This window comes from Chiloscyllium plagiosum, chromosome 13 (genome assembly GCF_004010195.1).
Source record: "Chiloscyllium plagiosum isolate BGI_BamShark_2017 chromosome 13, ASM401019v2, whole genome shotgun sequence".
Classification (NCBI taxonomy): domain Eukaryota; kingdom Metazoa; phylum Chordata; class Chondrichthyes; order Orectolobiformes; family Hemiscylliidae; genus Chiloscyllium; species Chiloscyllium plagiosum.
The window spans coordinates 54,378,116-54,402,994 of record NC_057722.1 but is presented as its reverse complement, the minus strand read 5'-3'; the positions used below and the strand labels follow the sequence as shown (position 1 = coordinate 54,402,994).

At 40.1% G+C, this 24,879-nt stretch overlaps 2 protein-coding genes across 5 annotated transcripts in view; one reads left to right on the top strand and one right to left on the bottom strand.

Moving 5' to 3' along the window:
* Positions 1 to 23,285, bottom strand: part of ece2a (endothelin converting enzyme 2a) — a 284,563-nt gene extending 261,278 nt beyond the window's left edge. For both annotated transcript variants that reach the window (XM_043702447.1, XM_043702448.1), the window contains exon 1: positions 22,634 to 23,285. In XM_043702447.1, coding sequence (XP_043558382.1) covers positions 22,634 to 22,793 — 160 coding nt within the window. In that variant the 5' untranslated portion in view covers positions 22,794 to 23,285. The remainder of the gene's footprint in view (positions 1 to 22,633) is intronic.
* Positions 23,286 to 23,768: 483 nt separating this feature from the next.
* Positions 23,769 to 24,879, top strand: part of alg3 (ALG3 alpha-1,3- mannosyltransferase) — a 38,768-nt gene continuing 37,657 nt past the window's right edge. For 2 of the 3 annotated variants that reach the window (XR_006313446.1, XM_043702445.1), the window contains exon 1: positions 23,913 to 24,162. Coding sequence is in view for 2 of the 3 variants with exons in the window: in XM_043702445.1 (XP_043558380.1) it covers positions 23,982 to 24,162 (181 nt within the window). In the remaining variant the exon portion in view is untranslated. Of the gene's footprint in view, positions 23,855 to 23,912; positions 24,163 to 24,879 lie in introns of those variants that run through there. The other variant, XM_043702446.1, reaches the window with a different exon arrangement.

Below are 24,879 nucleotides of genomic sequence, written 5' to 3'. Positions count from 1 at the left end.
AACACGTGTGGTCGAGGATGAAGCGAATGAGTTCTAGGATGGCATCTGGAAATTGGTAGTTGTTGGTGTTGAGTACTGAAGCTGTTGGTAACGATACCATTGTTGTAGGAGATGCTGGTGTGGAGGGCCAAAACATCCATGGTGAAGAATAAGACAATTACAGAGGCATGAAGAAAGAGTTGTCTGAAGCAGACTGGGAAAATGGACTAAGGAGAAAATCAGTGGATGAACAGTGATAGACATTTAATAACACTCAGCAAAAAAAACCTGAAAAGAAGGATGAGCCACTTGCAGTCAAAAAAAGCAAACAAGGAGTATATCCAGTCAAATATTAAGGCATACAAAACAGCAAAACGAATAGCAGGCCAGAGGTTTGAGAACTTTTCTTAGGGACCAGCAGATAACAAAAAGGGTAACAAAAAAGGGAGAAATTTGATTATGAAAGTAAAGTGGCAAATATAAACACAAACAGCAAGTGCTTCTACAAGTATATAAAATGACAGTACCTAAAATAAGGGTGGGACCCTTGGAGGATACAACTGAGGAATTGATAGCAGGGATCACAGAAATGGCAGATAATTTAAACAGTATTTTGCATTGGTCTTCACAGTAGTTCACTATAAACACCCCAAGATATCAGTAAGCAAGGTGCTAATGTGAGCTAAGGTCTTGTAACAGTCTCCATCAAGGACAAAGTATTTGACAAACTAATGGATCAAACAGCAGAAAAGTCACCACGACATCACAGCCTGCAACCAAGAGTGGCTGCAGAGATACTTGAGGCATTGGCTGAAATATTCCAAAGCTGACTGGATTCTAGGAGGGTTCCAGTGGTTTGGAAAACAACTAATGTGATGCACTTGGTCAAGAAGACAGGGAAACACAAAACAAGAAACTACAGGTCGGTTAGCCTAGCATCTGTCATTAGAAAAATGGTAGACTCTATTATTACGAAAGAAATAGCAGGACATTTATAAAAACCTAAAAAGTGATCAAACAGAGTCAACATGGTTTTTTGAAAGGGTCAAATTTGACAAATTTGCCAGAATTCTTTGGAGATATAACCAGCAGAGTTGATAAAGGGGAACTGGTAAATATAGTTTGTTTGTATTTCCAAAAGATATTTGATAAGATGCCACATAAAAGGTTACTGTGCATGGTAGGAACTCATGGTATTGGGATTAATGTATTAGTATGAACTGAAGATTGGTTAACATACAGAAGGCTGTGAGTCAGGATTAATGGGTCTTACAGATTAAAGAATTATCGATAACTGAGGCCCTAGGACAGATCCACTCTACTAGTTAAATCTTTACAATTTGGGAAAGACCTAGTAATGCTGACTCTCTGTCTTATGCATTAATCAATTCTCATTTAGAGTCATACAGCATGGAAACAATCCTTCGGACCAATTAATCCATGCTGACCAGATATCCCAATCTAACCTAGTCCCATTTGCTAGCATATGGCCCATATCCCTCTAAACCGGTTCTTATTCATATACCCATCAAGCCATGCCTTTGAAATGCTGCAATTATACCCACCTCCACCACTTCCTTTCGCAGCTTGTTGCATACACACACCATGATCTGGGTGAAAAAGCCAGCCCTCAGGTTCTTTTTATATCTTTCCCTGCTTACCTTAAACCTATGCACTCTAGTTTTGGACTCACTCACCCTGGGAAAAAGGCCATGACTATTCACCCTATCCATGCCCTTCGTGATTTTATAAACTTCCATAAGATCACCCCTCAACCTCCGAGGAAAATAGCCTTTTCAGCTTCTCACCATAGCTCAAACTCTCCAGCCATGGGAGGATCCTTTTCTGAACCCTTTCAAGTTTAACAAAACTTTCCTACAGAAGGGCAATTAGTATTGTATGCATTGTTCTAAAAATGGCCTCACCAATGTCGTCTACAGCTATTACATGACATCCCAACTCTTATACTCAATGCTCTGACAAATGAAGGCAAGAGTGCCAAACATCGTCTTCACCACCTTGTCTGCTTGTGACTCCGTTTTCAGGAAACTATGCAACTGCATCTCTAGGACTCTGTATTTGGCAACACTGTTCAGGGCCCGAGCATTAATTGTATAAATTCTTGCCCAGTTTGTCTTACCAAAATGCAACACCTCACATTTATCTAAGTTCAACTGCATTCCTCGGCCTATCAGACCATCTGATCAAGGTCCCATTGTATTCGGATATAATCTTCTTCACTGTCCACTAAGTTACATATTTTGTGGTCACCTGTAAACTTGTAACCATGCCTTTTATATTCAAGTCTAAATCACTTATATAAATGACAAAATGCAATGGACCCAGCACTGATTCTTGTGGAACACCACTGCTCACAGGCCGCCAGCCTGAAAACTCTCTACCACCTCCCTCTGTCTCCTAAATTTAAGCCAATTTTGTATCCAAATGGCTAGTTCCCCCTGGATCCCATGTGATCTAACCTTACTAACTAGTCTACCATGCAGCACTTTGTTGAACTCTGTCTTCATATTTCTTCATTGTAACCTCTTCAAAAAAACTCAATCAAGTTAGTGAGACACAATTTCCAATGCAAAAAAGCCATCTTGACTATTGCTAATCAGTCCTTGCCTTTCCAAATGCACGTAAAACCTGTCCCTTCGAATTCCCTTTAACAACTTGCCCACCACTGACGTAAGGCTCACCGGTCAATAGTTCCCTGGCTTTTCATGACAGTCTTTCTTAAATAATGGCAGCACATTAGCCAACTTCCAGTCTTCCAGCAGCTCACCCATGGCTGTCAATGATACAAATATCTCTGCAAGGGGGCCAACATTCTCTTCCCTAGCTTCCCACAACATTATAGGAAACACCTAATCAGGTCCCAGGGATTTATCTACCTTTATACATTTTAAGACCTCAGGCAACTCCTCTTCTGAAATATGAACAATTTAAAACTGACATGTGAAGAAATTTCTTCTTGCAGATAATAGTAAATGTCTGCAATTCTCTACCCCATACAGTTGAGGTAGCTAAATCACTGAAGTATTTAAAGAGGAGGTAGATAGGTTTTTGAAATATTGAAGAATTGTGGGCTACGGTGAGATAGCATAAAAGGGGCAGATCAGCCATAATCTTAAAGCTTGGCAAGGCAGGGTGAATCACTGAATAACCTACGCCTGCTCCTATTGCTGATTTTATGAAGGTCACATAAGACAGATTGCACAACTACAGTATTGGAATAAAAATGGGGAAGTGGTGAGCTAATCAAACTTCATAATATTTCCATTGTGCTTTCTAAGGATAAGAAACTCTTTTGACATATTGCTTAGTTACATTGTAAACATAAAGGTGGCATAAACAATGACATTACTTTAAAGAAGACAGCATATTCAACCATATTAGTAAAAGGCATCAAAATAGCTTTTTAACCAATAAAGTCTGCTTGTCATTTGCTCTCAATGTAAACTGTAAGCTTGTCATGAAATGTGGGGTACTGCAGTAAATAAACCTGGTACTTGCATATATGGTTATGCACAATATCTGTAAGCTAGATAGGCAGTTCCGGTGTTCGCATTAACGGTTAAGAGGGGAGCAGTCAAAGTACAACCAGTAAATTTTATTTAACTACAATGTTAATTAGTTAATTGGATAATCCATTATATTATTTGTTATAATGTTGATCAATGTCTGATAATAATTATTGCAGGAAACAGCAGACTGATACCTACCTGATTTATGTTTGGAGAAACGGAAAAATATGCACTCTCAAATCGGAATTAATGAGTCTCTGAAAGGGTAGCAGAGGAATATTTACAGTGTTGTTCAGTTTGTGATAATTCTGAATACTATGACCCAACTTTGGTAACTTTTTTGTTTCTAGAAGATATCACTATCAATTTAAAATATGTCTAATATCTATTGCATTTACTTACTTTTACCACATAGAAATGGTTTATCTAAATCAGAATCAGATCACAACCAGGAATTTAACTAAGCATAGAACCAAACTTCCTTGGAACTTTAACATTTGGCCATTTAACAACATTACCTGATTCCTGAAATACACTGTTGGTTTTAATTAACTTCAGATTCAATTTTCACATAACTTCACGTGAGGTAAATCAAAATTTGAACTCTACACATTTTTTAAATGTATTTTGACAAATTACCTTTGAATTCAATGAAAATATTGCCTATTTATCAGTCAGATAGACTGACCAGGAAACTAGCACAGTGGATGCAAATATTGTTCTCCAACAACAGAAATAATTTGCAAATTAAAAATATTCTATATAAAACTTTGTAAACATTCTTTCCCAACTGTTCAGTCCATAGTTAGACTCAGTAAATGCAGTAAAATAAAAAAAAACTATCCTAAAGGCCTGATTTTTTTTATTATTTATCTCCATAAAGCCATGATGGCAACACTAATGTACTCTAATTACTTTCTCAACATTAATTACTATATATGAAACAACAAATGTTTTGAAGTAACACACAATTTTTCCTGAAGTAATAAGACTCCTGAGCAAGTACTGAATGTGCAGGAGAATCAGTGTTTTTATTTCGGAAGGCAATTAAAATAAAAATGGAGGTAGTGTCATTCCATGAGACGTCCTCCAGCTGTGTTGATTGACTGAATTTATATAACCAGTGCTGTGATAAATGAAGTAAGATAAACCAATGGAATCAAACCTCACTCTGATACAATTTATCACAGTGTGATAATATCACAATTTAAGCTTCTACCTCTCTGGCTGCTATCATTATCAACAATTCTCAGGCTCTTTACAACAGTACCAACTGCAGCTCTGCAGAAATGAGGCACAACTGTGAGAGCTAGCTCCATACAGTGGCCAGTCAAAAATTTGACAATGCAGCAATGTGTATGCACGAGCTCATGGCTGAAGTATAAAGGAAGCAATTAGGAAAAAAATGTAATAAGTTAAACTTTTGGACATGCTGGGAATTTTTGTTTACACAGTGGTTAAATGCATATGGAGAGTCAACATTGCTCAAAACATTTTCTATTTATATTGGACCCCATTACACTGGGGAAGAAAGCTATCTGACGTTAGGAGATTACATGTGTTGAGGCATCTAAGTATTGCACCATTGGTATAAAGGAAGTGAACTTCTGCCATATAATAGTGTCTATGGTATAGCTTGCAGAGTTCAATAGTTACACAATGGAAGTCAGTGATTGCAGTAATAATATTTTAAGTTATGATTTACCCAAAATGTTCTTAATACGATTCTGCATGACATTTTAAATTAGCTCTCAATCATGGCACAATACCATTACTTTTGGCCAGTGTCAGGAAGTGATATGTTTAAAAAACACTCTTGAAACTTCATAACATAATCTAGGTTGACATTTCAATACAATACTGAAAGAATGCTGTATTGTCAGAAGTATATTTTAAATTAAGCTGCTCCATATGCTCACTTGTGGGCTCAAAGATCTTTTGGCAAAGTTCAATGAACACAAAAAATCTGTGTTGCAGCCAACAGTTATACTTCAAATAGCAGCACTAAAACAGATTACCTCATGATTTATCTCAATATTGTTAGTAGTGCCCTGCTTAGCAGCTTCATTTCTCAACATTGCAACAGTGAATAATATACATCCAAAGTATTTGACCTGCTATAAGACACACTGGTTCGTTCTGAAATATCATGTACAAACACAGGTTTCCACTTGGTTTCTTTAAGAAATTGCACATTTAATTGAATTGAATTTATTGTCACAATAAAAAGCTTTGTCTTGCAAGCAATACAAGCAGATCACAGAACTAAGTAGCATAGATAAGTAAATAATAGGTAAACAGTGGCAAAATCAAAAACCCAGGTATAATGAATGTTAAGAGCTTGTGGGTCCATTCAGTATTCTAACAACAGTAAGGTAGAAAGTGTTTTGAAACCAGCTGGTGCATGTTCGGGTTTCTGTACCTTCTCCCCGTTGGTAAAAGTTGCAGAAAAACATTGCCAGAGTGGGATGGATCTTTGGAAAATGCTGGTGGCCTTTCCTTGACAGCAGGCCAGGTAGATGGACTCTATAGATGGGAGGTTGGCCTTTGTGATTGTCTGGGCCTAATTCACCATTCTCTGTAACCATCTCTGATCTTAAATGATACAGTTGCCATACCAGATAGTGAATCATCCAGAAAGAATGATCTCGATGACGCACCTATAACAATTAGCAAGGGTATTCGCAGTCATGCCAAATTTCCTCAGCTCCCTGAGGAAGAAGAGATGTTGTTGGGCCTTTGTAACCAGTGCATCCACATGAAGAGTCCAAGAAAGCTTGTTGTGGATGACCACTCCCAGGAGCTTGACACTCTCCACTCGTTCCACCTCTGTGCTGTTAATGTGTAGAGGGCCATGAGTAACATCCTGCTGAAAGTCAATAATGAGTTCCTTGGTTTTGCCAGCATTAAGAGCTAGGTGGTTTGCAGTGCACCATTTTTCCCAGGTCTTCCACCTCCCATCTGTATTCTGTTTCGTCATCATCTGAGATTCGACCGACTATGGTGGTGTCATCAGCGAACTTGTAAATGGCATATGTTGATGCAGTCATGGGTATACAGTGAGTACAGCAAGGAGCTGAGTGCGCACCCCTGGGGGGGACTCCAGTGTTTAGTGTTAGTGACGATGAAATATTGTCCCCAGTCTTCACAGATTGTGGCTGGTGGTTCAGGAAACTGAGGATCCAGTTGCAGAGAGTGGGGCTTAGTCTGAGATCACTAAGTTTAGTAATCAGTCTCAAGGGGATAATAGTGTTGAAGGCTGAACTGTAGTCAATGAGTAGGATTCTTACATTGCTGTTCTTGGTGTCAAGATGTTCTAGGGAGGAGTGAAGTGCAAGTGATATGGCATCTGACGTGGATCTGTTGGTCGATAGGCAAATTGGAGTGGGTCAAGAGTAGTGGGGAGGCTGGAGTTGATTAATGCCATGACCAACCTTTCAAAGCACTTCACAACCAACGAAGTGGTCACATCACTAGATTACTGCATCCTAATAGTCTCCTCAACCAACACTCAAGTTACATTGGTCTCACAATTTAGCACCAAGTCCTGTGACAGTTTCTATAGATAATAGAAGCACAGATAATTAACTATCTATTACACATATGATCCATCTTCCAGACTGATGTCTCAAACTGAGCAAAATAAGTGACTTCAATCAGGTCAGCACAGAAGGTTTTCAGATTGGTCTCAGGCTCAACATATTCGCAGAGAAAGCTGAAGCGACCGTGAAAACAAGTTGGCCTTCTGGCTTTCAGCAACAAATATTGTAAATACGACATGACTGTCAGAATTTCACAATCATTGGAAACAAGATGATCACCAATAACACTACAAAAGAGCTAATTTCCATCTGTCATTGTAGGCTGGCAATTCCCTGATCCAACTTTTGCCTACATCACACCAATATTGCTCATAACACTTCGCTGAAATTTCCTGGAATCTGAGAGTATACCACAAAACACGAAATGAACAGGAGCAGTTGGGGCTCATAGAAAGCATGCACCAGTGCAACCTAGTAAGCATATAAAACCATAGGCATCTTGCTTTTTATTAAAGCTGATATCATAAAAAGCTTTCAAAGAAAGCAATGTGGGCAGCAGTAATTATCTTTTGTAAAAATGCTGCAAAACAATAGTAATAACAACTTCAGGGTGCATTATTCACACATAATGAAAGTGGACACCTATATATGCAGAGTGAACTGAAATCAATGACTAGAATGAATAAAATGATGAGGTCATCTGCTTTCAGAGTCAGTTGAATGATAGCTCGTGGTTTCCGGGAGTGCGTCCTGGCTTTGCTTTGAATATTGACATTGAAGTTATTGCATCCACTTGAGAGAATAAACAAGTTTTAGTAAAGGCAAAAGTGAGGACTGCAGGTGCTGGAGATCAGTCAAGATTAGGGTGGTGCTGGAAAAGGACAGCAGGTCAGGTAGCATCCGAGGAGCAGGAAAATCGACGTTTCGGGCAGGATCCCTTCATCAGGGATCAATCTCTGTATGAAATTTTAAATTAGCTCTCAATCGTGGCACCGTACCATTACTTTTGGCCAATGTCAGGAAGTGATATGTTTACAAACCACTCTTGAAACTTCATAACATAATCTAGGTTGACATTTCAATACAATTTCATCCCTTCATCAGGAATCAGGTTTCAGTAAAGTCTGATCACCTGTGAAGTGAGCCAATTTCCAGCTTACAAGTACTTCAAATCCAACTGCATCTGAGGGACTGTTGTGGTGCAGTGGTAGTGTCCCTATCCCTACACCAAGAGACCTGGATTCAAGTCCCACCTGTTGCAAGAGATCTATGATAACATCCCTGAACAGGTTGATTTGAAAAACAGTTCAAACTAAAAAAAATAAAAATTACAACTGCATCTTAAGTCCCACACAAGTGACTTCTGTTCACAGCTAACTGGAAGAACATCAATTGGAAGCTGATTTACTTGGCACTCTAATTTACATGAACTAATTTTGATATCTTCGATTTTAAATCATTTGTAACCATTCTTTTTTGGATGTATGCGTATGTGAATGTGTCAGGAACCATTTCCTAAGTTTTGAATGCAGTAATAAATCCTACTTTGTTCTAACGCTAAAATAATTTGCTGTGGGTCAACTTTAAATTGAACTTAACAAGAGTGTTTAAGGAAAAACACCACCATCTTTTTTTAAAAGAAAAAAACAAGAAAAGAAAGGTTCAAAGCCCATATTTTTGCTACAGACAGGAGGACAGTAAAATAATTCAGTTCACCTCCTCTTCAAAAATGAGAAGCAGAAGAACAATAAACACTAAGCCCCATGAAGGGAGACATTAGAATAAAAACAAGCAGAAAGATGGGCTTTGGCAAGAAGGTTGAAGAGATGTAGAGGGGCCTTTCAGAGACAGAAGTCAAAGTAACTGAAAGACCAAAAGATTTAAATGTACAGGTGGGATATCAGGCTACTGGTTTCAGAGTCAGGAGTGAGGCCATGAAGGGATCTAAATGTAAACATAATAAATTCAAAATATTGGTAAGACCATGCATCCACTAAAGGTCAGCAAGGTATGATAAGCAAGCAGAACTAAATCTTTGAGAAAACATTGAAGGATGCTGCATTAGATGTCAGTAAGAAAGATGTTGAAACGCTTGTGCCCAGAATTGACTAAAGAACAGATTATGGCTTCATTGGAAATTAGTACTCTTTGGTATTGACTAGAACACACAATTTAAAGTTCAGTTATGTATAACAGAATGCAAAACTTCAAGTTCAGGTTGAGACAGTAGCAAAGGAACCATGTTTACTTCAGACACTTTACATTAATGAAGTCGATTAACAAAAAAGAAATGATCAAATAGTTAAAATGGTGGGCAAGGGAAACGGCAAATTTACAAGTTCTTTCTATAGCCAGGAAAGTCACAAATAAAAGGAAATTAACGAACTTCAATATTGAAAGAAAATTCATTTGACTTCAAAAATTTACAATCTGTTTCTTTGATTCCTTGCCATTCTTTGGGGTAAGTTTGGGAATCTTCAAGCCAAGATGGCCTTCAGGTTTTGGAAGTATTTCTTAGTAAATCCATCTTTGAGAACTTATTTTGTTAGAGATTTCCAGCACTTTATGCCTGTTTTCATTTCAACCCAATCCTCTATTAATTAGAATTCAATCTCATTCATCTGAACGGAATTGGATCCAGCTGTTCCTTCCCAGATATTTTCAGCTACTTTTCAGATTACAGCTTTCAGCAGATAACTGTTAAGTGACTTAGTGACAATGGTATATCTTCTCAAAAAGTAATGTCCTGACACAAAATATAGGCTAGTACAAATTAATGACAGTGCTGCCCAAAATATTCACTTTGTGTGAAAGTTCTGTGGGAACACTGATGCATATTTTCAACAAGTACATTGCAGCAGGAATAATGAATCAACAGGAAACAGAACAGAGTAATTTAAAGAAAGTGAAAATGATTTGTATTTTATACTTTTTCATTCCAAGATTTTCACAACATTTGATAAGGTTGTGAAATTCTGAAAGACTATCATCAATCACAACTAATTACTACCACCTTGTTCTCAAGTTACATTGCCTGTGCTGGCATTATTCAAGGCTTCTTTGAGACTATTGAAAACACAGACCAAATATCACTTCTGATTGTTAAATTCTCCTCGATATTTACTTCTCTTATTATTAATCCTTAAATTTTATGAATTTGGCTTGCCAGGATTATCAAATCACTGCCTCTGATAACATGCCACATTAACCAAATAAGATCATAAGATATAGGAGCAGAAGTGTAGGCCATTTGAGTAAAGGAGTTGGAGTGTTATGTTGAGGTTGTACAATACATTAGTGAGGCCTCTTCTGGAATACTGTGTCCAGTTCTGATTATCCAGCTATAGGAAGGATATTATTAAGCTGGAGAGAATTCAGAAGAGATTTACCAGGATATTGCCAGATATGGAAAGTTTGAGTTATAAAGAAAGGCTGGATAGCCTCGGACTCTTTTAACTGGAGTGTAGGAGGTTGAAAGGTGACCTGTCAGAAGTTTATAAAATAATGAGGTCTAGATCAAGTTGATGGTGGTTGTCTTTTCCCTAAAATGGGAATTTCAAGACGAGGGGGCACATTTCAAAGGTGAGAGGAGAGAGATTTTAAAAAAAGACATAAGAGGCAATTTTTTTATCCAGAGGGTAATTCGAGTGTGGGATGAACTTTCTGGGGGAAGTGGTGAATGCGGGTACAATCACGACATTTAAAAGACAATTGGATGGATACATAAATAGGAAAGGTTTGGAGAGATACAGGCAGGTGGGACTAGTTTAGTTTGGGATTCTGCTCTGCATGGACTGGGATGGACCATAGAGTCTGTTTCTGTGCTGTATGACTCCATGATTGTATGACAATCAAGTTTGCTTTGATCATGGCTGACATGTTTCTCAATCCCATTTTCGCACCTTCTCCCCATAATCCTTGAGCCCCTTACCAATCAAGAACCTATCTATCTCGGTCTTAAATACACATCATGACTTAGCTTCTGTGGCAACGGCCCCCACAGATCAACCATCCTTTGGCTGAAGAAATTCCTCCTCATCTCAGTTCTAAAGGACCTGAAGCTGCATCCTTGGATGCTAGTCTCTCCTACTAGTGGAAACATTTGCACTGTGTCCACTATATCCATGCCCCTCAGTATTCAATTAGTTTAAATCAGATGCCCTCTCATCCTTCGAAACTCCACTCTGTACAGAGTTCTCAACCGCTCCTCATATGACAAGCACTTCATCTTGTAAATCTCTGCTGGATCCCCTCCAACCCTAACACATTTTTCCATAGATACTGGACTAACTGACCAAAGCCTTATTCAGCTTCAGAAGTACATCTCTGTTTTTGTATTTTGTCCATCTTGAAATGAATACTAACACTGCATTTGCCTTCCTAATTTCCACCTGAACCTGCAAGTTAACATGAAGAGAATCCTGAAATGGGACTACTAATTGCCTTTGTGCTTCAGATTTCCAAAGCCTTTCCCCATTCAGAAAATAGTCTACGCCTCTATTGTTCCTACCAAAGTGCATAATCTCACATTGTATAACATCGGCCACTTCTTTGCCCACTCTCCTAGACTGTCGAAGTCCTTCTGCAGCCTTCGCACATCCTCAATGCTACCTTTCCCTTTACCTATCTTTGTGTCATCTGAAAATGTAGGAAATTAGGGCATTATTGCTATGTCGAGGAGAAAGTGAGGTCTGCAGATGCTGGAGATCAAAGTTGAAACTTTATTGCTGGAACAGCACAGCAGGTCAGGCAGCATCCAGGGAACAGGAGACTCGACGTTTCGGGCACAGGCCCTTCTTCAGGATAGCATTATTGCTATGTCCATGTTGTTAATGCATAACATGAAGAGTTGTGGTTGCAACACGGAACACTGTAGAACTCCACTAGTCACTGGCTATCATACTGAAAATGACACCTTCATCACACACTCTGCCTTCTACCAGTCACCAAATCCTCTATCCATGCCAGTACCTTGCCCCAAACACCATGAGTTATAGAGTCATAGAGATGTACAGCACAGAAACAGTCCAACCCGTTCATGCCGACCAGATATCCTAACCTAATCTAGTCTCATTTGCCAGCACCTCGCCCATATCCCTCTAAATCCTTCCCATACATAGACCCACCCAGATGCCTTTTAAACTGTACAAACCTCCAACACTTCCTCTGGCAGCTCATTCCATACACACACCACCCTCTGCGTGAAAATCTTGTCCTTTAGGTCCCTTTTATATCTTTCCCCTCTCACCCTAAACCTATGCCCTCTAGTTTTGGACTCCCCCACCCCAAGGAAAAGACTTTGTCTGTTTATCTAATCCATGCCCTCATGATTTTATAAGCTTCTACGAGGTCATCCCTCAGCCTCTGATGCTCCAGGGAAAATAGCCACAGGCTCAAATCCTCCAACCTTGGCAACACCCTTCTACATCTTTTCTGAACCCTTTCAAGTTTCACAACATCCTTGTGATAGGAAGGAGACCAGAATTGCACACAATATTCCAAAAGTGGCCTAACCAACATGCTATACAGTCGCAACATGACCTCCCAACTCCTATACTCAATACCCTAACCAATAAAGGAAAGCATACCAAATGCCTTCTTCACTATCTTATCGACCTGCAACTCTACTTTCAAGGGACTATGAACCTGCACTCCAAGATCTCCTTGTTCAGCAACACTCCCCAGGACATTACCACTAAGTATATAAGTCGCGCTAAGATTTGCTTTTCCAAAATGCAGCACCTCATATTTATCTAAATTAAACTCCATCTGCCACTCCTCAGCCCATTGACCCATCTGATAAGATCCTGTTGTAATCTGAGGTAACCTTCTTTACTGTCCACTACACCTCCAATTTTGGTGTTATCTGCAAACTTATTAACTATACCTCTCTATGTTCATATTCAAATCATTTATATACATGACGAAAAGCAGTGGATCCAGCACCGATCCTTGTGGCATTCCACTAGTCACAGGCCTCTAGTCTGGAAAGCAACCCTCCACCATCACCCTCTGTCTTCTACTTTCAGTTAATTCTGTATCCAAATAGCTAGTTCTCCTTGTATTCCATGAGATCTAACCTTGCTAACCAGTCTCCTATGGGGAAACTTGTTGAATGCCTTACTGAAGTCCATATAGATCACATCGATCGCTCTGCCCTCTTCAATCCTCTTTGTTACTTCTTCAAAAAGCTCAAACAAGTTCATGAGACATGATTTCCCACACACAAAGCCATGCTGACGATCCCTAATCAGTCCTTCCCTTCCAAATACATGTAAATCCTGTCCCTCAGGATTCCCTCCAACTACCTGCGCACCACCGATGTCAGGCTCACAGGTCTATAGTTCCCTGGCTTGTCCTTACCAGCTTTCTTAAGTAGCGGTACCACGTTAGCCAACCTCCAGTCTTCCAGTACCGCACCTGTGACTAATGATGATACAAATATCTCAGCAAGAGACCCAGCAATCACTTCCCTAGCTTCCCACAGAGTTCTAGGGTACACCTGATCAGGTGCTGGGGATTTATCCACTTTTATGCATTTCAAGACATCCAGCACTTCCTCCTCTGTAATATGGACATTTTTCAAAGTGTCACCATCTATTTCCCGACATTCTATATCTTCCATGTCCTTTTCTACAGTAAACACTGATGCAAAATACTCGTTTAGTATCTCCCCCATTTCCCGCGTCTCGACACATGGGCTCCCTTGCTGAGTTTTGAGGGGCATTATTCTCTCACTAGTTACCTTTTTGTTCTTAATGTATTCATAAAATCCCTTTGGAGTCTGCTAACCCTATTTGCCAAAGCTATCTCAAGTCCCCTTCTTGCCCTCCTGATTTCCCTCTTAAGTATACTCCTACTGCCCTTATACACTTCTGAGGATTCATTCGATCTCTCCTGTCTATACCTAACACGCTTCTTTCTTTTTCTTAACGAAAACCTCAATTCTTCTAGTCATCCAGCATTCCCTAAGCCGACCAACATTTCCTTTCACCCGAATGGGAATATACTATCTCTGGACTCTTACTGTCATTTTTGAAGACTTCCCATTTTCCAGCCGTCCCTTTACTTGTGAACATCTGCCCCAATCAGTTTTTGAAAGATCTTGCATAATACCATAAAAATTAGCCTTCCTCTAACTTAGAACTTCAACTTTTAGATCTGGTCTATCCTTTCCCATCACTATTTTAAAACTAATAAAGTTAGTGGGGGAGCTGGCCCCAAAGTGCTCCCCCACTGACACCTCAGTCACCTGTCTTGCCTTATTTCCTAAGAGTAGGTCAAGTTTTGCACCTTCTCTAGTAGGTACATCCACATACTGAATCAGAAAATTTTCTTGTATAGGTTTACCAAATTCCTTTCCATCTAAACCTTAAAATTATGCCAGTCCCAGTCTATGTTTGGAAAGTTAAAATCCCCCCTACCATAACCTCCTTTCATTCTTACAGATAACTGAAATCTCCTTGCAAGTTTGTTTCTCAATTTCCTGCTGACAATTAGGGGATCTATAATACAATCCCAATAATGTGATCATTCCTTTCTTATTTCTGAGTTCCATCCAAATAACGTCCTTGGATGTATTCTCAGGAATATCCTCCCTAAGTATAGCAGTAATACCATCCCTTATCAAAAACACCACTCCCCCTCCTCTCTTGTCCCCCTTTCTATCCTTCCTGTAGCATTTGTATCCTGGAACGTTCAGCTGCCGGTCCTGTCCATCCCTGTTGCAGCCTCTTGTGCAGCACCTTGTCAAAGGGCCTTCTGAAAATCCAAATAGATCATGTCTATGGGATCTTCTTTGTCGAACTTGCTTGTTGCCTCCCCAAAGAATTCTAACTTTTTTTCAGGCATTATCTCCCTTTGATGAAGCTATGCTGACTGTGCCCTATTTTACCATGCACTTCCAATTATCCTGCAATCTCATCCTTAATCACGGACTATAATACCTTACCAATGACTAAGATCAGGCTATCTGGCCTGTAGTCTCCTGTCTTTTGCCTCCCCACTTATTAAACAGGGTCACATTAGCCATTTTCCAGTCCTCTAGGACCCTCTATGATTCCAACGATTCCAGAAAGATCACCACCAATGCCTCTACAATCACCTCCAGAACTCTGGGGTTTTGTCCATCTGGTCCAGGTTATTTATCCACCTTCAGACCTTTTAGCGTCCCCAGCACCTTCTCCTTAGTTATGGCGACTATAGTCACCTCCGCCCCCTAAATTTCGAAGTTCTGATGTGTTGCTGGTGTCTTTCACTGATACCTACAGACCATTCATTATGAGAACTCTACAAACATTTCAGTTGTTAAAGACTACAACAATTGCACTATTCAATGCTTGTTTGAGAAGACTCAAACATGTTTTGAGAAGCTTTTAACCAATACTTGGCTTGTCTTGCAGTGTTTTTCAAGCTTTCTAATTTTGCATTCAGATGCAAAGCATAATACATACTAACCAAAAAATAAGGCACAATATTTGTCATGGAAAAAGTAAAAATACAGTAGACTCCTGAAAAAAAAAAGTCACTGCCTGCATTTACAGTTTTGATGATTCAGCATTCCTTCAATATTTCTGTCAAGGTACAATATATTCCTTTGAGTATTTCTAAAATGTGTTTGTTGATTTAATGAACCATACTAAAATGAATTATGACAACCAAAAATAATTGCGATAAAAAATACAACTATGTGGTTCTACCTGTTAGAAAGTCTACGCCAAGAATACAATTGTATTTTACTGCAACTAGCTACTTTTGAGAGTTTGTTAATACAGTACAGCATTGACCCCTGGTGGCAGTTCATTGGCATTTCATCCGCAGGATAATACCCATATTTTCACAACAATGAAGAGCTCTCCTTTGTTACAATTATGGTTCCAGAGGCTGGAATCCAGGCAGCATATATTATTTTTATGTGGGGCTGGATTCCAGATTACTCATCCTGGTTCGTTGAGACAGTTGCCCAAGTAACACATCAGCTGCCTCCAGTAATGTCTGATTTTCATTGACAAAGTGAGAAAAATATGAGTGCAGATTAAACTTAGTGAGATCAGGGTCTAAATACTGCAACGCTATGGTCACATAAGACTTTTACAAGTTATGTATCATTTGGGAGAGGTAATCTGCCCTTTGAGATTGTTAAAAGTAGACATGAATATGGATTTAAGAGTGCATAAATTCAATGGAACTGCCAAGAGAACAATCAAAGGAAACTGTCAGTAGAGCTCTCAAAGATATTTGTCAGTCTGAACTGTTGACAGATCTTCCAAAGGAAACTACAAACCTGAACCACCAATGGAACTTTCAAAGAGAGTTGTCTCGTTGCATTTAATACACTTGCCCATTGAAATTTTGAAGAAGATTTCTGTTGTTTTAAAAACAAACGTGTTTATCCTTTCTGTTGACATATGCTTGAGGGTTCATTGCAAGATTAGGATTGCAACATTGATTTTACAACCTTCCCTTTGCACAGTTAGGTACCTTTCAGGTCACATTTTGATAACCCCAAGTGCTTATACACTCTTTGAACTGGTACTAGGTATTCCAATACTTGTTTTTGTAATTAATTAAAATAGGTTAAATGCAGTGAATGTTTTTTTCATTTTTTTTTGCATTTAACAGCAAACTCTCCAACAGACACAAGAATTTTATCTCATCATGGGTCTTAGAACTTTGCATGGTGAATACTGCATGTGTTGGTGAGGTTGGCATAAGGGCAAAGGATGTTGGTAGAAGCTTAGCTTAGAATGAATTACCATTAAGTTGGCATCAAATTTTTCGGGACCACAAGGCAGAGCAAGAAAGGTACTGGTTGACAATGAAAGGGCTATGAGAAGTTAGTACAGAAGTGGCATGAAAAGTCAGTGGAGAATGTAATAAATGTGATAAAAACAAAGGTTCTTATTGAGGGTATGATCAGACATGGGGTTAAGTGCAGGGCATGAAGTAGGAGTGAATGGCCTTCATGGTGTGTGGGGAACTGAGGAGTGAGGGTTATCCTTTGCTTTATCGCTTTTTAAAACTACCTTTGACAAACTACTGGTGCAGTCATGCAGGCCTCCTGCTTAGGCCGTCTCCCTAGTCTTTCCAGAGTCACTCCCACCATGGATTGCGCAGACTCTAAGCCCTCAGAATAAAAATCCAAAATTCTTTCAGGTCAGTTTTGTGGAGTGGAAAATTGTCCCAACTCTGGGCTCCAAGCCTCAGAACAAAACTTCACTTTGTCACTTCACCTGACAAAGGAGCAGCACTCTGAAAGCTTGTGATTCCAAATAAACCTGTTGGACTAAAACCTGGTGTTGCGTGATTTCTGACTTTGTTCACCCCTGTCCAACACAGCCATGTCCACATCAATGAACCTCAGAGACTTTGTTCATTTAATACCAAATAGCTGCTCTCAGGCTTATGAACAGACCTCTCATATCTTAGAGTTGATTTTTCTCTGCACATTCACTGTAGCTCCAACACTATATTCTGTATTCCGTTCCAATACCCTGGTAGACTTACATGAGGTATGATTTATCTGATTAGCATGCAAAACAATACTTTTCACAATAACTTGGTATGTGACAATAATAAATCAAATCAAATCATTTGTCTCTAAATATGGGGAAGCCTGCATGCTCTAAATGGATCAAAATATACAGCCATTGGCCCATAAGTAATGAATAACAGAAAGAAAGCTAGAAGAGAATAAAATTGTAAAATACAGAGGAAAAATTTAAAACTTTTTCCTGAATTACATGACTGCCCTCTACAGTTAAAGTTGTAAAGTTGCAATTACTTGTACAAACCTATTTAAAATTGCATTTTCCCCAAAAGGTTTATTTTCTCAAGTAACAGTGGTCCTCCCCAAGGGGAGGTTCTCCACTCATTTCAGCATATCTCAAGGCTTCACATTCTGTTGATCCCAAGAGCCAATTTTAAAACTAAGTTGTTAAACATCATCACTCTATTGGTCCATATCCACATTTTCCAGGGATGCTGTAGACTTGAAATGTTAACACTTTCTTTCTCCATCAATGTTATCAGTCTGGTTGCATTTCTTTAGCATTTTCTGCAATTGTCAGGTCTCCAGCATCTGTTGTACATGGCTTTTGTTTTAATATTTTAAAAATGCAACATTGACATCAATTTAGACTATGGCTTTGACCAAAACAGATGGAGGCAGATTAAGTGGGAAGGATCACATCATTCTGATATCCAACGATGACAGAACAAAGAGTAAAAAAAAAGCAGCAAAAGCCAGCTATGACCTAATGAATAATACTCAACTAGATATTGTATATGAGAACAAATGTCTTACATGGCACAAAATCTGCAGATCTCAAATTGACTTCTGCTATTTTGGACACATGGAAAACATTGTCTGTGAGGGATAACCAATAATATTATAATACTTCCTTACATTTTAATGAATTATCTTGTTACCCTTGAGTCCTTCTATCAATTTAACAGGAACTCCATCATCTCCTTCTGATTTTCCTGGCTTCAATAGTTCTAAATATTTCACAAGAAGCTCAGATTCAAATCATTCCAGGAAATGTTTTATACATTATCTGGTTCTAGTTCTTTTGGCTTTCTGATAAAAGTTTTTCTTTCCATTGATATACTGTTTCCTCAGGCTCTATGTGCAAAGCTCCTTCAACAGCACCTTCAGCATCAAAAACCTGTGACTTCCACCACCTTGTGGAAAAGGGCAGTAGATGCATGGGAACTTCTCCACTTGCAGGTTCCCCTGCAAACCACACACCATGGAACCATAATCACTGTTCCATCACTGTCCCTGGGTCAAAATCGTGGAATTCCCACACCAAGACCTCTGAAAATAGTTCATCACTATCTTTTAGATTAGATTAGATTACATTACATTACAGTGTGGAAACAGGCCCTTCGGCCCAACAAGTCCACACCGACCCGCCGAAGCGAAACCCACCCATACCCCTACATTTACCCCTTACCTAACACTACGGGCAATTTAGCATGGCCAATTCACCTGACCCTGCACATCTTTTGGACTGTGGGAGGAAACCGGAGCACCCGGAGGAAACCCATGCAGACACGGGGAGAACGTGCAAACTCCACACAGTCAGTCGCCTGAGGCGGGAATTGAACCCGGGTCTCAGGCGCTGTGAGGCAGCAGTGCTAACCACTGTGCCACCGTGCCGCCCTACTCAAGGGCAAGTAAAAATGTTCAATAAACTTACCTAGCAAGTAGCATTCACATTATGCAAACAATAAAAAAAACACCACCATTACTTCTTGGCCTTCTCATAGGCAAAGCAACCCTCGCAGTGAATGGCTAGTGGAGGCTACTGAAGAAAGGGGCAAAGGATAGGCCAGGAGACTACAAACATCAATAGTAGGAAAACTGATGGAAGCCATAAGGGATACTATAAATATACATTTAGAGAAAAATAAGTTAATACTAGACAGTCAACATGGCTTTGTCTAGGGCAGGTCATGTCTGACAAATTTAATTGAGTCCTTTGAAAAAGATGCCACAGGCAGTGGGTGACAGTGCCGTAAATGTTGTATATTTGGACTTTAAGGCAGCATTTGATATGGTGCCACACAGTGAGTTATTTAGAAAATTAGAAACGTTTGGGATTGATGGGTTCTTCGCAGCATGGAATAGAAGTTGGCTACAAGATAGGAAAGAGAGAGGGGGTAGATGGGCATTTCTCAGACTTGAGACGCATTCAAAGTGGTGTCCTCCAGGGATAGGTGTTGGGACTCATGCTTTTTCTGATTTTTATAAATGATTTGGAGATGGAAGTATAAGGCAAACTTTCTAAGTTTTCAGATGATAATTGGCAAGTTGATTAAATGGGCAGACACCTGGCAGTTGAATTTCAATACTGAGAAATGTGAAGTAATGCATTTTGGTAGAATAAACACCAAGAAATAATACAGACTCACTGGTATAACTTTGAAGAGAGTTCAGGAACAAAGGAACCGCGGAGTTCAACTGCATAATTCTCAGGTGGTCAGGCAAGTTGCAACAGTTGTTAAGAAGGCTTATAGGATCCTTGGGGTTATACATAGAGGTATAGAGTATAAAAGTAAGGAAGTGATGCTGCACCCTGACAAATCGTTGATTAGACCACGTTTAGAGTATTGTGTACAATTCTAGGCACCTTAATTCAGGAAGAATGTTAAAGCCTTGGAAACAGTGCTAAGGAGATTTACTGGGAATGATACCAGGAATAAGGGATTTTTGATAAAAGATTAGAGAAATCGGGCTTATTCTTCTTGGACCAGAGAAGATTAAGAGGTGATCTTTCTGAAGTGTTCAAACTTATGATCAGTTTTGACAGAGCAAAGGAGGATATTTGGTTTTCATTAGCTGGCACATCTAACTTGGGAGTCATAATTTCAGGATTGTCACCAAAAGTGCTAGAAACAAAATGAGGAGAAACTTCTTTATACAGAGCTGTTAGGATTTGGAATGTACTGCCTGGGACACAGATGTTCCATAGAACTTTTTAAAAGAGATTTGGAATATATTTGAAAGTGATGAATTTAAAAGGCTACAGAGTCAGGATTGGAGAAGGGACTAACTGCGTAGCTCTTTCGGGAGCCAAGATGGGCTGAAAGGTGTACATGTGAACTATGATTCTTTGATTCTATGAAGTTAGTGAACCCAGACAAAAAAACAAGCCTGGTTGTGGATGCAGTACTATAGGGTATGGCATGTATTACTATGTAGAGTTTTACTAATTATCACAATTACTTATTTTTTCTCATACCTGCAAACAAATTATTTTCTAAAATTAAAAAAACTATGGAAATTTTGGCAGATCTGTTCAATCTCTGAGGGTTTAACTTGTTGATAGAACTCAAGTTAATATTTGTTTTACTACATAATAAAAGAGAAACTCAAGATTACCAGCATCTTTCATTTTACTTGTTTTATTATACATGTACTCTTACATTAGAAATGCAGCAAAATAAATCGACAAAGAGCACAAAATGGTTTTCTAACTAGGTTTGTAACTTTGTTCTCATGTTTGACTCCAAGCTTTTGTCCAGATATCCATTCCTTCAAAGATTGCCTATTTCCACCTCATCATATTGCTTAGAACTGCCCCTGCTCACCTTATCTACTGTTAGAGCCCTCATTCATTTGGTATCTCTGGACTTTATTATTCTACGTCAGCTTTTATCCCAGTGACCACCCTTTTAAATCTGAGATAATCCAAAACTCCGTTGCTTGGATCTGGATTTGTACCACATTCTATTTATTTAATACTCATCCTCACAGACCTACACAGAATCCCAGTTATGTAAAGTCAGTTAAAAGTTAGAATCATGATCTCAAAACATGAGCTCATTTCTCTTGGAACAGATAAATTAAAAACTCAGCAGTTTTGGCAGTATGTTTTATTTCACATTTCTAGCAACTGTAGTATTTTCCCTTTATTAAAAGTGTACACTTATTTTCAAATTTCACAATATCAACTTCCCCATATCTGTGAACTTCTTATCCTACAATCCTGAAGGATGGCTGCACTTTTCCAATCCTGGCTTTTTAAACCATCTCCATGGTCAGCATGCCTTCAATTACCAAAGGCCGAAGCTTTGAAATCTCCTTCCGAATCCTTTCCACATTTCTGGCTGCCTACTTTAAGATGCTGCTTAAAATTTCTCAGTTTCACACCAATTACGTAAATATATCCTTACATGGGTCAGTCAATATTGCTTTATAATGCAATGAAGCAGTTTAGGACATTTATATTGTACTAGAGAACTAGAACCATGTTCCTTAAGCACATGCTGCTATTGTTATAGTATTCTTAACAGTATTCCATTACATGTACCAAAATAATATGAAAATACAACGTTAGGATAAAATAGTTGGCCTACCCATCAAACAGCAAAGAATTAATTTTAAAGTTTGAAACATAAAAGTGCCACTCTCTATAATCTTGGACTAACAGATGTGATGTAATTTTTCCTAGAAGTATGTTTAGAAGCGCATAATTACAGACATAAAAACAGAAATTGCTGGAAAAGCTCAGCAGGTCTGGTAGCATCTGTGGAGAGAAATCAGAGTTAACCGTTTCAGAGCCTGTGGCCCTTCCTCAGACCACTCTATAGGTGCTGCCAAACTGCTAAGCTTTTTCCAAAACTTTCTTTTTTTGTTTCTAACATCCGCGGTACTTTTCGGTTTTTATTTATGTAATATCTACAGCACAGATTATCCTGTCAACGTGGAATGTAGCAGGAAAAGTTTAAAGTATTTTTTTCAGTAAATGGAAGGGTACGCGTGCATTTCCAAACTTCCCCAGTTTTGATGAATGGCCACAGTTCTGAAATGGTAACCCATTTCTCTCTCCACTGCTGCTGTAACTGCTCAGTAGTTTTGTATGCATGTTCCATTTCATTTCAGGGTTCAAGAATTTGCCATATTTTGCTTTTGTGAAATGGTATTAACCTATGTAGCCTCAACATCATTAAGTAGTTTTTAAAACTTCCAAGGTCACGGACAAGAGAACGAACAACTGAACGTTTTTTTTCCCCACTTTGCTTAGCAAGCCCCACCATGAGGAGACCTGAAAATTTGAATTGAAAACATACCCAAGACCAGGATGGTTTCATCAGTCTGAATCTCCTCCTTCAGCAAATGCTCAAAGCGTGAAAACGCACCAAACCACTCATAGGTCTCCTCGTGGTGATAGCGTTCATCCCAGTAATTCCGATCCTTGTATCGCGAATTACTTATTGGCAAATTATCCATTTTCTAAACAATCTTCAGTGGTGTTAAAGGGATATTCAACATTAATCTCTTAGCACACAAGTCTGGACTCAGTTCAAATCCTTTCTGCACTAATGCCACCCTCTCCGAACTTAAATGAGATCGGGTCACTTTCTCCCACTTTCCTAGCCCAGATTACGTTGGTCTTTTTTCCCCTGACAGTGACATGTTTTCGCAAAGGTTTATCTAATTCTTGTTACCCTGCTCACCTTCACTTGAACTCAACGTGGCACTATCCTATCCTTCCAGACCAGATCCCTCTCCCTTTGGGCAATTATGAAAGACCCCAACCACCCCTGTTATTGCAAATCAGACTATATTAGATTTTTATCATCCTTGTGACTCTAAATTAAGTCCCCTCCTCCCATTCCAGATCAGATTGAATCAGACTCCTGTCGTTCCTGCCCTTCAGGCTGTATTGTCCCACTGGCTCTTCTGGGTCAAGGCTGTATTTCAGTCTCCTGCTATCCTAGAACACTAGGTCTGAAATGTGTTTGTTTTGTTATAGCAGGTTACTGCCTCACATTAGCACAGAGATAATTGTTCCCTCCCGCCCAGGGTTTCCTGTCTATTTCTAAAGCCCTGATTGAGTTACCCTCAGCCCCTACCTCTCTCCTGTCCGTGGCCCAGATCACACCCACATTGACTCTCCCTCTTCCTGTGTCCGTCTCCACAAAGGAGGGGACACCCCCTCTCTACAGAACCGGCTTTAGTTTATTTGTTCACTCCTAAACTTTATTGTGATTATACCGGGGGGGAAATAGGGCGCATTAAAAGGCGGTCGGAAAGTTCAAACGTGGTGCGCCCCCACCCGAAAATACGGTCCCCCCCGGAAACCGGCGGCGATCAACAAGCGTTCCGAGCTGAATCTCAGACTAAATTCACGGGGAAGCACTGATCCACCCGGAACGTCATCCTGCAGCACTTCAGTTTTATTTGTAAAAATCCACCTACCCCGCGGAAAAAAAAGAAACAAATCCTGAATGTAAAAAGACTCCGTCCGCGTTAAAGATGAGCGAGCGGGGAAATGTTAATACGACGAGGTGAGATTCTCCCGGCGCGTGCCTGGGAGACGGCGGTTTGTGTTTGAAATGGGGGCGGGGCGAGTGAGAGGTGAAAGGGTAAAGGCGCTGCCGCCGCCACCAGCCGGTGCGCGCGGACGGACGGAGGATGTTGAAAGCCAGGGCCCGCGCGGCCCCGCTGGGCCGAGCTCGCGGCCTCACCTACTTGGGGACGCTGTGGCAGGAGAAGCGCTGGCTCCTGTTCCGGCCGCAGTACACGCTGCCGGTGGCCGCCTGCCTCTGGCTGGCCGAGATCTGGGTCAACCTGTGGGTCATCCGGAAAGTGCCCTGTGAGTGCTGTACGTGGCGGCGGCGGGTGGGAGCGGGAGGAGGAGGAGGGACGCTGAGTGTTTCGGTCAGGGAGGCTGCCAACTAACTCCATCGATATCGCTCTGAGAGCTTCGTGAAATCTAAACAAAAAAAAAACCCAACACTTTTTAAAGAGAAGTCGCTGCAAAAGCCCTGGCAGCATGTGTGAAGAGAAATCCGAGTTAACGTTTGGGCTCCGGCGACCTTTCCTCAGAACTGGATGCTGCCGAAGTTTTGCAGCAGTTTCTGCTTTTATTTCTGATCTGCAGCCTCTCCGGTTCTTAATCAAAACAATTAAACAAGCCGGCCGACTATCTTGAAAGTTTTATTGCGATCCTTTTGGATTTATGTGTAGGACTTTTCGCAGCTACCATGCTGGGGAAAGTGAGGACTGCAGATGCTGGAGATCAGAGCTGAAAATGTGTTGCTGGAAAAGCGCAGCAGGTCAGGCAGCATCCAAGGAGCAGGAGAATCGATGTTTCAGGCATGAGTCCTTCTGCAGGAATGAGGAAAGTGTGTCCAGCAGGCTAAGATAAAAGGTAGGGAGGAGGGACTTGGGGGGAGGAGCGTTGGAAATGCAATAGGTGGAAGGAGGTCAAGGTGAGAGTGATAGGCCGGAGTAGGGGTGGGAACGGAGAGGTCAGGAAGAAGATTGCAGGTTAGGAAGGCGGTGCTGAGTTCGAGGGTTGGGACTGAGA